This window comes from Thamnophis elegans, chromosome 5 (genome assembly GCF_009769535.1).
Source record: "Thamnophis elegans isolate rThaEle1 chromosome 5, rThaEle1.pri, whole genome shotgun sequence".
In the NCBI taxonomy this organism is placed as follows: domain Eukaryota; kingdom Metazoa; phylum Chordata; class Lepidosauria; order Squamata; family Colubridae; genus Thamnophis; species Thamnophis elegans.
In genome coordinates, this window is record NC_045545.1 from 7468532 (window position 1) to 7484564 (window position 16033).

The following is a 16033-nucleotide window of genomic DNA, read 5'->3' on the forward strand; positions in this document are numbered from 1 at the left end:
GATTATGAGAAATGAATGATATCTTGTAAGTACTCTATAAAATGTGAGTGAATTATCTGTGGCAGCTCTCCATTAAGGGCTCCTGTGAAAGAAGTCCATGAATTCCTCATCACCCTAAGAATTTTTTGACGTGTTTAATATTATACAAGACTCTCCCAGGCATTAACAAGGTATAGCCTTTTGTAATATTCTTAATGAGTTTAATGATTACCCAGGACAGCATGAATAGTAGCAGAACACCATGCCATGCCACTCTTCTCTGTTCTGTTCTGTTCTGTTCTATTCTCAAATTCCTGCTGATCTTAGGAGCCGAGGTGGCGCAGTGGTTAAATGCAGCCATGCAGGCTATTTCAGCTGACTGCAGTTCTGCAGTTCGGCTGTTCAAATCTCACCGGCTCAGGGTTGACTCAGCCTTCCATCCTTCCGAGGTGGGTAAAATGAGGACCCAGATTGTTGTTGGGGGCAATATGCTGACTCTGTAAACCGCTTAGAGAGGGCTGAAAGCCCTATGAAGCGGTATATAAGTCTTAACTGCTATTGCTATTGCTATTACAAGTTTCTCTAAGGAGAAATGGTTTTGGACTTTCTGTTTCGCTTCTTTCTTTGAGCTTCGTTTTTTTTTTTTAGATCTTCACGCCACGCTAGATTTTGACGAGCTCAGTTACTTTTTGTTTTGTTGAAGAAAAGCTGTTACATAATGAAATTGATAATAATTGATACTAAAATATCTTTTTTTTGTTTATTTCCCTGTATTCCGCCAGGTTTACCTCATGTATAGCCTTTTATAATATTCTTAATGAGTTAAATGACTACGCAGGACAGCGTGAAGTAGTAGCAGAAGAATTGGGACATAGGGTATATGGAGAACTGATGAGATATTCCCACGAACTCAAAACAGAAAGGAAACTGGTAAAGGATGGGGATGGGAGATCCAAGTCACTGTTTTGCTGAACTATCTGTGAATGTCAGGGCAATTTAATTATTTCATCCAAAAACAGCAAAAAAATAATAATTAGATATCTCTTCTGCTTGGCCAGCTCGTGTGTATATATATATATATATATATATATATATATATATATATATGTATATGTATATGTATATGTATATGTATATGTATATGTATATGTATATGTATATGTATATGTATATGTATATGTATTTGTATTTGTATTTGTATTTGTATTTGTATTTATTTGTCTTGTATGCCGCCCACTCCCGAAGGACTCCGGGCGGCTCACAATAGACAAGGGAAGGGGAAAACTGGACAAAGACAACACTTTGTAGTTCTGCTTTATTGTATTGTAAAAACCAGCAAAAATATATCTGTTTATACAATTATAAAATGTAGTCCATTTTAACAAAGTGTTGTTTTCTGATTTCTGATGAGTATTTATTAAAATACTTGTATTCTCTCTCTCCCTCCCTCCTCCCCGCTCAGTGGAGCTGATTTCTTAAAACAAGCTTCTGGTCACAGCTTTAATTGTTTTCTAAGTCCTCAGCAAGTTTTTTTTTTTCTAGATCTATGAGTTATTTAGTACTTAATATATTTGATGTCTTTTAGGAATATTACATTTTTGAAAATACAATGATGCTGTTATATTTACAATGATGCTGTTATAACCCCCCCCCCCCCCCGGTAGAGAATGTAGCAGTAAAACGTTGATATTAGTGCTCAAGGAATCCATGTAGTTATATAATCCACATCATTACATGAATTGTAGTTCCTTCCATTGCATCTCTTAAATTATTGAAGGTAATTTAAGTTAAAAATGTTATCTTAAATGCTAAAGATATCATTTTTACACCTTTGAAAGAAAGAAAACAATGGATGAATGCATGTTAGCAATGCTACAATGATGGTGCTTCTGTTGTGATTTACATTCTTGTTTGGCATTCTGTTTTGCCTTTTGATTGTTATACATATCATTTTGTGAGATTAAGCTGAACAGTTTTAAAAGCAAGATGGGATTTATAAAGCATCTCGTTTATTATGTTCCAGCACCTTCAAGAGGGCCGAAAAGCACAACAGTATCTTGACATGTGTTGGAAGCAGATGGATAATGTGAGTTTTATTTTATTCCTTTTCTGGCTTCCTTAAGGTTGCGTAGTTGTATGGATGACTGATGCCAAAGTGGAGACATAATGAATGAACATAGTTATCACTGAGCTATCACAGTGCTTTCATTGTTCAATAGCCAAAGTGGATATTTATGTTTGTTAGATCATTACAGTGTTAATTCCTCAGTCACTAATATCTACAGAAATGTGACTTGGATAGATTTGGGGACTATATTTCAGCTGTCTCAAAATGTATTGAAATGCTGCCTAGCCTTCGGGTTCTTAAGCAGGAATTTATTTTGGTAAACCAGAGGCTGAGTTTTATTTAAATCTTGAGAATCCTATCTTCCCTGTTAATTGATACACTTTTGAGTTACCCTGAAGATTATTTTTTATGAATTAGACTCAAAGTATTGGATATTATAGTAGTAAAATTAAAGGGTAGTTGATGGGATTACATAATGTTAAATAAAGAACTATTTCAGGCAAAAAAAAATTACTAGCTTAAGTGTAACTAAGGCTGCAGTCCTATATGTTCACTCTCCATAAATAAGAGTGAGATAGTTTCAGAATGGTTTTGCAAGAAATGCAAAATTTCCAATTATTATTAAAGTCTTAAAAAATTAATATATAAATTGTCAGTTTCTGTGGCTTGCATCTTCATAATCCCAAATTACACAGTCCAAATTTCATTTTTATTCTATCAAATCATTTTTACTGGGCTCCACCCATGTCTTTCTAAAAGAATGTATTATGAAGGAGACAAGTAATGATAATGGAGCGCCTAATATTTATACAGAGCTGTTCTCTACTATACAAACTGCTCCATAAAAATTCTTATTAATAATCTCTACCACTGATGATATACTGTACATACATGTATTTCAGATGCAGGACATTTCTATGCTACATATGAGCTTTCAAGAACGAAAATACTACTAAGCTGTTCAGACTAGTTCATGTATTCTTAATTAGTGGTGTGTGTGTGTCAGGGGTGGGTTTCTCGCCCCGTTCCAACCGGTTCGGTTGGAACGGGGCCAGCGGCGTCCTCGTGCACGCGCGCAGTGCACGCATGCGTACTAGTGTCTGTACGATGCTCCAGCTGCTCCTGGAGGATCGCACAGGCGCTGTATGCGTCCTGCGCATGTGTGGAAGCGCAGAACTCGTCAAAACCGGGTAAGAAACGCGGGCGGGTGGACCCTTCAGCGTTCCTGGAAGTTACTTCCGGGTTCGCCAACCAACCGGTTCGTGGGGACTGCCGCGAACCGCCTGAAACCCACCCCTGGTGTGTGTGTGTGTGTGTGTGTGTGTGTGTGTAGATACATTACTCTTGTTAACCTCGTGTTATTAGTTCTTATAACGATGCAGTTTCTGTGATGTATTGAGGATGGGATATTTTTTTCAGACAGATGGAGAAAGCAAATACTTTTAAATATGGGATCAGCCATAATGCTGTTCACACAGAAAAGGTTAATTATTCAGGGTTAAATTATTGTTCCTAACCTAATATTTGCATCTTAGGGGAATCAATAGCTAGCAAATGAATTACAGTGCTTCCTAAAATAATGGAGAAATGTGATAACTAATAGTTAGCCTTGCTAATCTTAAAGTTCTTTTATTCCTAGCATTAGAAAATGCATGATTGAGATGGTAGAGGATGTGGGAAGTTTTAAAATATAAGAATTAAACCATTACAAAATGAAATGCCCACTGGTTAAAAGAGAATAATTTGTGCAGACTGTGTTCCATCTTCATCAAAAGAGCATGGGTTTGAATTGTAATTGTGACAGTAATGCAACCATTGTGATGTTGTATTGATTTGTAATTATGTCGTTGCATTGTAGAGCAAAAAGAAATTCGAAAGAGAGTGCAAAGAAGCAGAAAAGGCACAGCAGTGTTATGAGAGACTGGACAATGATACCAATGCCACTAAAGCAGATGTTGAAAAAGTAAGATATTGTTATTGGAAAATAATAGTTCGTGTGGCTATGTTTGAAAATGTTACCAGTATTTATTGAAAGATCATAGTATTTGGGCCAACTAATGTGGATATCAAACTCTGTTGAATTGGCTAAGTTTCACCCATCGCATATTTTGATTCTGTTTTTCAAATTATGGTTTGAAAATTATGGTTCTGAAATGTTCTGATTGCGAAATTTCATGAAATGTGAATGCTTGAAACAGCCTGTTTTCACATTTAGCAATAGCAGTTAGACTTACATACCGCTTCATAGGGCTTTCAGCCCTCTCTAAGCGGTTTACAGAGTCAGCATATCGCCCCCCACAGTCTGGGTCCTCATTTCACCCACCTCGGAAGGATGGAAGGCTGAGTCAACCTTGAGCCGGTGAGATTAGAACCACTGAACTGCAGATAACAGTCAGCTGAAGTGGCCTGCAGTACTGCACCCTAACCACTGCGCCACCTCGAAAGAGAAGTTTCCACACGTATGACTGGACCTTCTGTGAAATGTCACGGACAAAACATTTTAAAATGCAACTTTTATAGGCCTGTGCTTGAGCCACTCTTGAGCGTTCTTGTTTTCTTATAGATTGAGCTGCAGATTGTGTTTATAAATCCAAAGCAGTAAAATGTGACTTGGGCCAATATTTCAAATGAAGATTGAAAGCCACAATTAGTCTTTTGAATATTTATCTAAACCAGCTTGCTGTTTCAGATTTTCACAGCAGCCCATTGCTTAATCATGTCCCTTAAACTTTCTTACTTAACTATTATTTAATATTTAATTTTATTTTAAATATAAAAACATTATGGATAACACTCAATAGCAATAGCAGTTAGACTTATATACCGCTTCATAGGGCTTTCAGCCCTCTCTAAGTGGTTTACAGAGTCAGCATATCGCCCCCCAACAACAATCCTGGTCCTCATTTTACCCACCTCGGAAGGATGGAAGGCTGAGTCAACCTTGAGCCGGTGAGATTTGAACAGCCGAACTGCAGAACTGCAGTCAGCTGAAGTAGCCTGCAGTGCTGCATTTAACCACTGTGCCACCTCGACTCAAGATAAAGGCTTCAAAATACTAAATGAAAAATAATGTTAAGAAACTATATGCAGTGTCTTATTTACTCCTATAGTCTTGTATAGTTTGTTACCTCTTGTGTGACATGCCTGTAATGTTAGTTTTATACATTGATGTACAGTGTTTCTCATTAGACTTACAGTACATGATTTTTAATAACATTTATTCTTATTAAAGTCTTCTCAAAGAGAACTATTTTGCCTTACAAAATAGTTTACAACAGGAGTTAGCTTCTGTTGTAGGAGCATGCTTTTCTGCTTCTGTTGGTTGAGAGTTTTCCCTTTTTTTTGTAATTTATCCACAGAGAGAGACAAAATTAATATTTTTGTGACCATTTTCTCTTCAAACTAGTAGATTTGTGCCAGGATGTTTCCTTGGTAAGTTAGCATAAGCTCCTGCAGATGGACAGAGCGGACCAGTTAATAAACAATTCATTATTAACACTTAACTTTGCTCTTTTCATACTTGCATTACAATATTGCATGTAAGCACATAATGAGCAAAACCTGTGTTAAAACATCACAATATATTTATATTTATCATTTTGATGACATTTTGGCTTGCTGCAAGGTAGTGCAGGTGGCGCAGTGGTTAAATGCAGCACTGCAGGCTACTGCTAGATCAGCAGTTCAGCGGTTCAAATCTCACCGGCTCAGGGTTGACTCAGCCTTCCATCCTTCCGAGGTGGGTAAAATGAGGACCCGGATTGTTGTTGGGGGCAATATGCTGACTCTGTAAACCGCTTAGAGAGGGCTGAAAGCCCTATGAAGCGGTATATAAGTCTAACTATTGCTATTGCTATTGCTGTTTAGTTTCCTTTGTAAGTGCATTTGTTGAGAGTAACACCAAAACAATGGCATAATTTAAAACAACTAACTATCAGTTAAAATCCAAAGCTTTTTTAAATAGGGGTTGACTTCATAGTTGAGAAACAGTTTCTATAATTTACAAATGTTAATGAGAGGATATGTTGGACAGAAAGGCGTCACTGGGAATTAAAGATAATGAGCCTGCTCTTAAGTAAGAGTTTCTTTTAAAAATAATTTAGAGCCGTTACTGATCTGTCCCCGTTTTTTAGGCAAAGCAGCAACTAAACCTACGTACACATATGGCTGATGAAAATAAAAATGAATATGCTGCACAGCTCCAAAATTTCAATGGTGAACAGCACAAGCATTTCTATATTGTCATTCCTCAAATATATAAGGTAAGTGTCAGGATTCCAAGTAACCCCTCCAACAGACTGCCAGTATGTTTTCATCTAAATGAATTTGGTCACTGAAGAGTGTGAAGGTAAATTTCTACAATTTACTATTTATTTTTCTAGATTCTGTCTACTTAAATGTAATTACTATTACAATTACTATTTAGTTTTAAATATAGGATATAATTCTAAAAGTGAAGGATGCCCATCCACCTTCGTGTTATTTGTGAGATTTGAAATGTTTTGGAAACATTTTGTTTATTATGGCATAAACGTTTACAGTAGCAGAGTTTATTTTGTAATAAAAGTGTTAGTCTGTAAGTTATTCTTTATTGTTTTTATTTCCACAGTCTTAGGTTGCATGTGGGATACAAATCAAAACTTCAATTATAGATGACTGTAGTTAATACTTGCAATTTCTAATTGATTTTAGAAGGCATTAGCTGTGAACATCATTTGTAGAAATGAGTTGGGTTAAATAATGATCCACTAATAATACATTTATTATTATTTAGTATATTTAGTTCATTAACGTTTCATTAAAACACCACAAATTGTACAAATGATAATTATAGGGAGGACAATGTTCCACTCTATTTTGGAATGTTACTATAAAGATGTTCAGACTCTCTTTTATTACTTAGCACCTTCAAGAAATGGATGAGCGACGAACCATCAAACTTAGTGAATGTTATAAAGGATTTGCAGATTCTGAGCGGAAAGTTATTCCAATAGTCTCAAAATGTTTAGAAGGAATGATCGCTGCAGCCAAATCAGTCGATGATCGCAGAGTAAGTTAAATTTGTTCTACATAATTCAATGCTAGTATTAAGCACATTGCTATGGAAGTAAATCTAGTCTTGCAGATTACAATCACATTCTATCGTAACTAGACTAGAGCCTATGAGCCGAGGTGGCGCAGTGGTTAGGGTGCAGTACTGCAGGCCACTTCAGCTGACTGCTATCTGCAGTTCGGCGGTTCTAATCTCAGTGGCTCAAGGTTGACTCAGCCTTCCATTCTTCCGAGGTGGGTAAAATGAGGACCTGGATTGTTGGGGGCGATATGCTGACTCTGTAAACTGCTTAGAGAGGGCTGAAAGTCCTATGAAGCGGTATATAAGTCTAACTGCTATTACTATTGCTATGCTGGTCAAGCTTACTCAACGCAGCTTAGGTCCCATAAAGCAAAATATAGTCAGTCCCATATGTTTTTTTCCATGAAATTAATAACTCTCCTCTCTCTCTCTTCCCAACATTTTTGTTGATCTAAGAAGTGGCAGAAAGTGGAACTCATTGTATTGCAGCCAGTTAGCATGTTTCATATATAGCATTTCATTTTTATGTCTCCAAGCACTGTGGCTATTTAATATTGCCTGTTTGAAAAAGAAAACCAGCCTTAATATTTTAACTTATCCCAAAAAGGAGAATATTAAACCTGGGTGCCAATCAATGCATAATTTTTAATCTTGTAGAACTTGATTTTAAGTGTACAACTATAATTTCCTTAAGAATGTTGCTAGCAATTGAGCCTGAATGATTAATGCAGTGTTTCTCAACCTTGGCAACTTGAAGATGTCTGGACTTCAAGTCCCAGAATTCCCCAGCCAGCGAACCTGGTAAAAAAAAATTTGATTGGTAGCCTTTAAGTGCAATATTAGTTAAATGTGATATTTAAGCCAATTAACTGTGTCTATTTCTCCCATTAAAGGATTCTCAAATTGTAATAGACTCCTTTAAGTCTGGCTTTGAACCTCCTGGAGATTTCCCATTTGAAGATTATAGTCAACACATTTATAGAACTGTTTCTGATGGAACGATCAGTACCCCAAAACAGGAAGGAATGAAAATCGATGCAAAAACCACTGTGGGCAAGGCTAAGGGGAAACTCTGGCTCTTTGGAAAGAAACCAAAGGTAAAAAAAAAAATCAAAATCTATGCACATTCAAGATTATAATTCAGTGATTAACTGTTGCCTTTTTCAACAGAGTAATCAGATTGATTCTTGTTGACTCTGATTGTAGGGGAAAAACTGTTCATTTTAGAAACTAGGTTCTAGCAATGTTCCAGAGTATAAGAGCTATTATGAACTCCCATCCCTATATAATTCAACTATGGAATTCCAGCAGTTGAGTTCCAGCAAGCCAAAAAGCATATACTGTGACTGATTAGGATTATAGATAACTGAAATTGCCCTGTAATTTTAAAATTATTGTGTATACCACACAGTGACTTGGCCAGAAATTCCTGTAGCTAATCTGAACAGTTATGGCAGCCTCTGTGGTTGTTGCTAAACTGTTAGAGCGTGCAATATTTTGCTATCCATGAGGAATTGTACTTGTTGAAATCGAAGTGTTCTGGTGGACTGAAGAGAGATTAATAAGCAAAATCTGTTTAAGGTTTTCAATATGGTTCCACCACAAATGCGCGTACGAGAAAAGCGCGTGTGACTAAAGCGCGGTGACAAAACCACGCCGCCAAAACCGCGGAGACGAATGAGCGCTGAAGCGCGCCGACAGAAGCGCGCTGTAACATAACCCTAAACCTAAACCTAAACCTAAACCTAACCCTAAACCTTACCTTAACTTAAATCGTGCTTCTGTCGGTGCGCTGTTGTCGGTGCGCTTTTGACATCGCGGTTTTAGCGCCGCGGTTTTGTCGGTGCGCTTTTGACGTTCACGGTTATGTCGTGCCATGTTCAATTTACATGATAAATATAGTACAATTAGGAATATAGTTTATTTAAGCCTTGTTTATCCTGGGGAAGCTTTGTTGAGGATGGATGGCTTCATGTTTATAAGATCAAACTTGGGAAAAAGTGAATAGTGTTGAGAAGCAGCTGACCTGAAGGTTCAAATGGAAGTTAGGGTTAATTGCTTTTGAAGTATGAAAAACTAGCAATATTAAGTCTGTTGACCCTATAACTGTGGATATTGTTGCCATTGGGACAAGCAATGAGCATAACAATGTTTTATTTTTCTTCTTTTCATTGAACTGTGGTGGATTGTATGGGAAATTTATGCAGAAAAAAATTACTTTAGTCCAGGTGTGCCCCACCCGTGAGCTGTCCTGGGCAGCTAATAATAATGCAGCCTACAATATTGTATAATTTTAACATCATTATGTGCATTTATATAAATTAACTATTATATATTTATATGGCGCCCAAGACAATTCCTCTTCACTCGTTGCAGTCGAGGCAAGCTAAAAGGTTGGACACGCCTGCTTTAAATGAAAGAATGTAATTGTAATTTCTAACTACATGGTGTATTTCTATTAGTAGTTTAAGCCACTGGTTTCATGTATCATTAAAATGGGCATCAAAATTTGGGATAAAATAAGGCTTTACTTTCATTTTTTTCACAGCAAGAAGCAAATGTAATACATTACATATATAGACAAAATCCCTATTGTATGTAGCACTTCCTTTTATGACTGAAATTTATTGGCGTATTTTTGAGTTGGCCCAAACGGGTAGATTTCACTGTGATTTTGAAATGCTTGTAACCTCAACTTGACGTCTTCGTCATTTTGTGATGCTTTGTGATGCCTGAAATATTTTCAGTTATTTGTGTTATGATACAAGTGTTATGATGATACATTTTGATGCTGATAATTATAATGATGAAAATATGCAGTGATATGGGCTTGGATCCAGAACTAGTGTGCTGAAATGGAAGATTTTTTTTTTTCCATTCCCTAAAGTGAATGAATTGTGCAATGGAGGCTATGTAATGTGAAAGAAGATTGTTTTCAACTGTTCCCTCTCCCCACCTCCAGTTCGACCTTTCATGCTATTTTTAAAGCCCTCCAATCTTTCGTGACCCGTCAAAACCGCGGTCCACTAAAGCGCGCCCGACGAAAGCGCGTACGTGATGTCATCAGCAGCGCGACGAAAAAAATTAAAAATAAATTAAATTAAAATAAAATTAAAGCAAGCCGATTCACATAAAGGTAAGGGTTAGGGTTAGGGTTGGTTAAGGGTTAGGGTTAGGTTTAGGGTTACGTTACGCGTTAGGGTTAGGTTTAGGGTTAGGTTAAGGGTTAGCATTAGGTTTAGCGTTAGGTTAAGGGTTAGGGTTAGGGTTAGGTTAAGGGTTAGGTTTAGGGTTAGGTTTGGGGGGGTTAGGGTAAGGTTTTTGCTTTAATTTTAAATTTACCACTCACAGCGCGATGTTTTCGTCATGCTGTGATGACGTCACATACACGCTTTCGTCGAGCGCGCTTTAGTCCACCGCGGTTTTGTGGTGGAACCCAATCTCTATTTGTGAAAGGATAGTTATTACAGGTTTAAGAAGTAGAGGTCTTTGGTTAAAATCTCTCCTTCTATCCAGTTGTGGGAGCATTCAGTTTGCAGAATTCTGTTCCTCTGGATCCAACCCATCATTTGTTTCTGTATTGAAAGGAGAAGGCAGAATTGTCATCACTTTGAATGTTTTCCTTGTCTCTTCCTTTCTTTCTATATTAGCCACAGTCCCCACCTCTTACCCCTAATAGTTTATACACATCCAGTACTTCTAATGGTTCCCAGTATCCCACATTCTCCATTGAACAAATGCATTATTGCATGAATGAAATAAAGACAGGGAGGCCCAGAATACCTTCTTTCAAAAACCTCAAAAGAGGGGTAAGTTGTATGAGATTGTGTAGGTGCATGATGGCGCTATGGTGTGCTTTTATGTGGCTTTCGTAGTACCTTCCACCATCGTGAGTTTTCTACCGGCAGTGGTGCTATCAACAACCATGTCGCTTAATTTCATGTTGTGTGCAAAAGTTTTGCTTAGCTCCACGATGAATGTTAACATTAGAAATAGCTGACTCTGATGGCATTACAAAGAAGATGCTGAGTGCATGTTCTCATTGTTTCCTGAGTGTACTTAATATTGGCATTAATATTAATATAGCATTGGGAACTAGAAATTGTTGGTAAGGAAAGAGAAGTGAGATAATTGTTTGGGGTTTTTTAAAAGGCCAATTACTTTCTTGTTTGCTGAGTTTTCAGAAAAACTAGACAAAGGATGTCTAGCTTTTCTGAGGGATTTAAAAAAGTCATTCTGACAGCTACACATACTTAATTCAGATGTTTATGATAAATAATTATGAGGAAAGGCAGGTATTTATTTTATAATTCTTTCATTCCAACCTTCTTCCAAGAAGCTATGCATGGCATATCTGATGACGTATTTCCCCTTGGCCCATTCTCTAGAAAGTCTAAGCAAGGCTGTTGGATCTGTTCCAAGGTCTTTGCTTTTTTTTAATTGCTACTAATAAAAATGTCATCCTAATATAGTTTCTCTGCAGGCTCATTTTGCATTTTAGTAGAGACCAGTCCTTTATGATTGAACACCAATATTTTTCTGCTCTGCACCATACATGAACAGTGGATCCTATATTTCACTATGAACTTCCCAAGCTGTGGTCTAGTCAGAAAGATGTTTTTCTACCAGGTGCCTCTCCTCAAATATTTGTCATTGTAAAGTGATTAGGCACAAGTTCAGAATTACAAGTAGTCCTCGACGTAACAACAGTTCATTTAGTGACTGTTCGAAGTTACAACATCACTGAAAAAAGTGACATAACTATCACACAACCGTTGCAGCATCCCCATGGTCAGGTGATCACAGTTGGGATGCTTGACAACTGGTTCATATTTATGACGGTTGCAGTGTCTGGGGAATTGCGTGAACATCTTTTGCAACCTTCTGAAAAGCAAAGTCAATGGGGAAGCCAAATTCACTTAATAACTGTACTAACTTAACAACTGCAGTGATTCACTTAACAACTGGCAACAAAGGTTGTAAAATGAGGTAGAATTAGAATTAGAATAGAATTAGAATAAGTTTATTTATAGGCCGCCCTTTTCCCTGAGGGGACTCAGGGCGGCTAACAACTTATATGGGAGGGGATACATACAATGACATATAACATAACATGTAATTAAAAAATAAGCAACATTCATTCAGCATTCGGGTGGGGGCGAATTATAATCTTTACCCCCAGGCCTGACGGGATAGCCAGATCTTGAGGGCTGCGTGGAAGGTCTGGAGGGTGGTGAGGGTACGAATCTCCACGGGGAGATCGTTCCAAAGGGTCGGAGCTGCTACTGAAAAGGCTCTCCTCCGCGTAGTGGCCAGCCGGCACTGGCTGGCGGATGGCACTCGGAGGAGGCCTAATCTATGAGATCTAATGGGTCTCGAGGAGGTAATTGGCAGGAGGCGGTCTCTCAAGAGGTAAAACTCACTTAACAGTTGTCTCATTTAGCAACATAAATTGTGGGCTCGTTTATAGTCATAAGTGGAGGACTACATGTATATTGACTTCCATGTTAATTTGAATCTAGCCTTGACAGCCCATGAACTGACTCTGGTTCATAATCAGTGTATATATTTCTAAGTATATTCTGATTCTTGTATAAGGAATATTAAACCCATTTTATGACACCTTGGATATCAGCAAGCGCTTTAATTTTTCAGATTATTGATTGTAATAGGATATCTTAAAATGTTAGTTTCTGGGAAACATATTTTCATTTTTAAAAGACTCTGCATTTTAATCATTCACACACACATAAAACACAACTCTCTCTTCATTTTAGTGTATAATGCACATCTAAATAATATTTAAATGCAGTGTTCTTCACTCTAGGGGGTAATTTACTGTTATTTCTTGAAGGATGTGTTTGTTCAGTCATTTTATGGATTACTATTACGAGTGCAGTTCAGGAAGTGTTCTTACTAATTTATACTGACATATTCTGCAAATGGAGTTTGTTCTAAGGGAGAAGTAATCGCCAATCAGCATTTATTTTTCCATAACAAATGAACTAACATTAGATCATTTACTCTGAGAAAAATTATTTCATATATGTAGGAATCTAATACTGAGTGTAGATAACCAGAAATGTAATGAATTCCCCCCTCCCCCTATACACACACTGCATGTACAGAGGAATCACCGGTCTGTGACTAAAAATCTGTTTGATTATTTTCATCTAATTTCCATGTGTTTTGGTGTGCTGAAAAAACATAAAATATTGAAAAAGCTTCTCGACGTCATGATTTGCCACAACATGCAAAATTGTCTTTAAATTTATCATTATTTTTTTTAATTTTTGGTATTTTTTATATTATGGGTTTTTAACCAAGTTTAAAGTCCAAATTACTATTAATTAATTCACATAAGTGCATTTAAGATATAAGATGCCAAAAAAACCTTAAAGGGTTTGTCCGAATTATGTAAAAAAAAAACATAGCACTGTAAATCTGATGGTCAGCAATATATACATAAGCTAAGCAAGTTTTAAGTCTTTGCTTTTAATGGTAGAAGGGGTTAATCTTTCCTGAAGAATCCAGTGGGAGTGAGACACAGGACAGATAGCAGCATCTCCAGTCAGTGCAGAGGGCGTGGCCAGCACTGTGACGTCTCGTGTACAGACACAGAGCTGCTCTCTCCTGCATGCCACACTTGTGCACGAATCATCATCAGGTTCTTGGTTCTAGGCTGTTCACACTTTTTCATCGCAATTCATGTTAGCTCGTCATTCTTCAACCGTTATGTTATGGCTCCGCGAAAGTGTATTAATTTGCCAGACAGTTTCTGTTTCATCTGTGGTGAATATACAGTGTTGAAGCAACAGCAGAATATTACAGACTTTGTGAAAAAAGTATACTTTGCACACTTTGGACTAAAAATTGGAGATCAAGATAAAGATAAAGTTTGGGCGCCTCATAAAGTGTGCAAACGGTGTGTTGAGGACCTCCGAAACTGGTTCAAGGGTAATTAAAATATTTCCATTACGAGATTCCTATGGTATGGCGAGAGCAAAAGAACCATAGTGATGACTGTTACTTTCGTTCATGCGATGCGATGCGAGGTTTAATTCCAAATGGAAGCATTCCATTTCATACCCCAATCTTCATTCAGCAACTTGTCCCATCCCCCATGGCACAGATATACCAGTACCCAAGCCCCCTGCTACCTTGGAAGAGATACCTAGCTCTGATGAAGGTGAAGTCATATCTTAACCAGATGACGAATCAAGTTCTGACTTTGAAAATGATACAAGACCAAAATTGTTTTCTCAGGAGGAGATGAACGATTTGGTAAGAAGCTTGAATCTTCCCAAAGATGCTGCTGAGTTACTCGGATCAAGGCTGAAAAGCAGGAATTTATTGTTGTCAGGAGTGTTATCTTCATGGTTCAGACATTGTAAAAAGGAGTTCGTTCCTTACTTCACCCAGGAAGACAAGTTGGTTTATTGCATCGATATCAAAGGTCTGATGGGTCAATTTAAAATCCAATATGATTCAGAGCAATGACGTCTTTTTATAGATATTTCAAAAAGAAGTCTCAAAGCAGTTTTACTCCACAATGGTTTTTTACGCTTCCATACCTGTAGGTCATTCCGTACACTTGAAGGAAATCTATGAGAACTTGGAATTGGTTCTTCATAAACTTAAATATGAAGACCATGGTTGGCAAGTGTGTGGGGACTTGAAGGTCTTGTGCATGCTGCTCGGGCAACAAGCTGTGTATACCAAATACCCTTGTTTTCTGTGTTTATGGGACAGTCGAGACCGACAAAATCACTGGATCAAGAAGATTTGGCAGCCGAGGGTGCTAAAGTCGGTGAAAAAAATGTCCTCTGAGAAACTTTGCTACCTTCCCATAAAGTTCTACCACCTCTCCACATAAAATTGGGATTCATGAAGCAATTCGTAAAATCACTTCCAAGAGATGGAGAATGCTTCAAATACTTGGTCACCAAGTTTCCATGCCTGTCGGAGGCAAAATTGAAGGAAGGTGTGTTCGTCGGACCAGACATTAGAAGGCTTATAGTTGATCAAGAGTTTGTCAATACCATGACGGATCCTCAAAAAGAAGGGTGGATTGCATTTAAAGAAGTCGTACAGAAATTTTTAGGCAATAACAAAGATCCTCACTACAAAAAGATCGTCGGAAGAATGCTGAAAGCATTTCAAGCTTTAGGTTGCCTGATGAGTTTGAAAGTGCATTTCCTCCAGTCCCACCTTGACTACTTTCCTGGAAATTTGGGAGCTGTGAGTGAGGAACAAGGTGAACGATTCCACCAAGACATTAAAGAGATGGAAAGGAGATACCAGGGAAAATGGAGCATGATGGCAGACTACTGCTGGATGCTTCAGAGAGACATTCCAGATGCTACGCACAATCGTAAATGCACCAAGAGGAGCCTCACAAGGAAGAAGAATCGAGTTTAGTGTGTGTAGGTGAGCTCATTTCAGTTCAAAAAAGGATTTTCATGAAAATATTGTAATAAAACTTTAATTTTATAAGTCTATTTCCATTTATTTTGAGGTATTGCCTTATTTGACATAGTTACCTAAATTGTCAGGAAACGTGATGTCCTATGACAAAATGGAGGTCATTTTCGGATTCAGCGCACCAAAAAACATAAAGATTATGTGGAATAACCAAAACAGCTCTCGAAAAAAATGTTTTTTGCAGACCTGTGATAACACTATATACTTATAGTTGGTCTTGAGAGAAACAGTTCAGAGTCCAAAGATATAACCAGTTCTAGTTAATTATTAGATAGGTTCTCATTGTAGTGAATTAGTTTGGTCTTTTTTTTTTCTCTTTTGGCTATGGATTTCTTATAATTTCCTTGTCTTAAATTAGAACACAATGATGTAGTCATTTTTCCATTCAGCATCTGGTTTTAATCTATAATTCTTGCTCTTTATCCTAA

At 37.4% G+C, this 16033-nt stretch overlaps 1 protein-coding gene across 1 annotated transcript in view; it reads left to right on the top strand.

Annotated features, from left to right (window-relative positions):
* The first annotated feature begins 768 nt into the window (after nucleotides 1-768).
* Nucleotides 769-16033, top strand: part of FNBP1L (formin binding protein 1 like) — a 39358-nt gene continuing 24093 nt past the window's right edge. The window contains exons 1-6 of the mRNA XM_032217956.1: nucleotides 769-909; nucleotides 2003-2065; nucleotides 3906-4010; nucleotides 6181-6309; nucleotides 6951-7097; nucleotides 8015-8218. Coding sequence (XP_032073847.1) covers nucleotides 871-909; nucleotides 2003-2065; nucleotides 3906-4010; nucleotides 6181-6309; nucleotides 6951-7097; nucleotides 8015-8218 — 687 coding nt within the window. The 5' untranslated portion in view covers nucleotides 769-870. The remainder of the gene's footprint in view (nucleotides 910-2002; nucleotides 2066-3905; nucleotides 4011-6180; nucleotides 6310-6950; nucleotides 7098-8014; nucleotides 8219-16033) is intronic.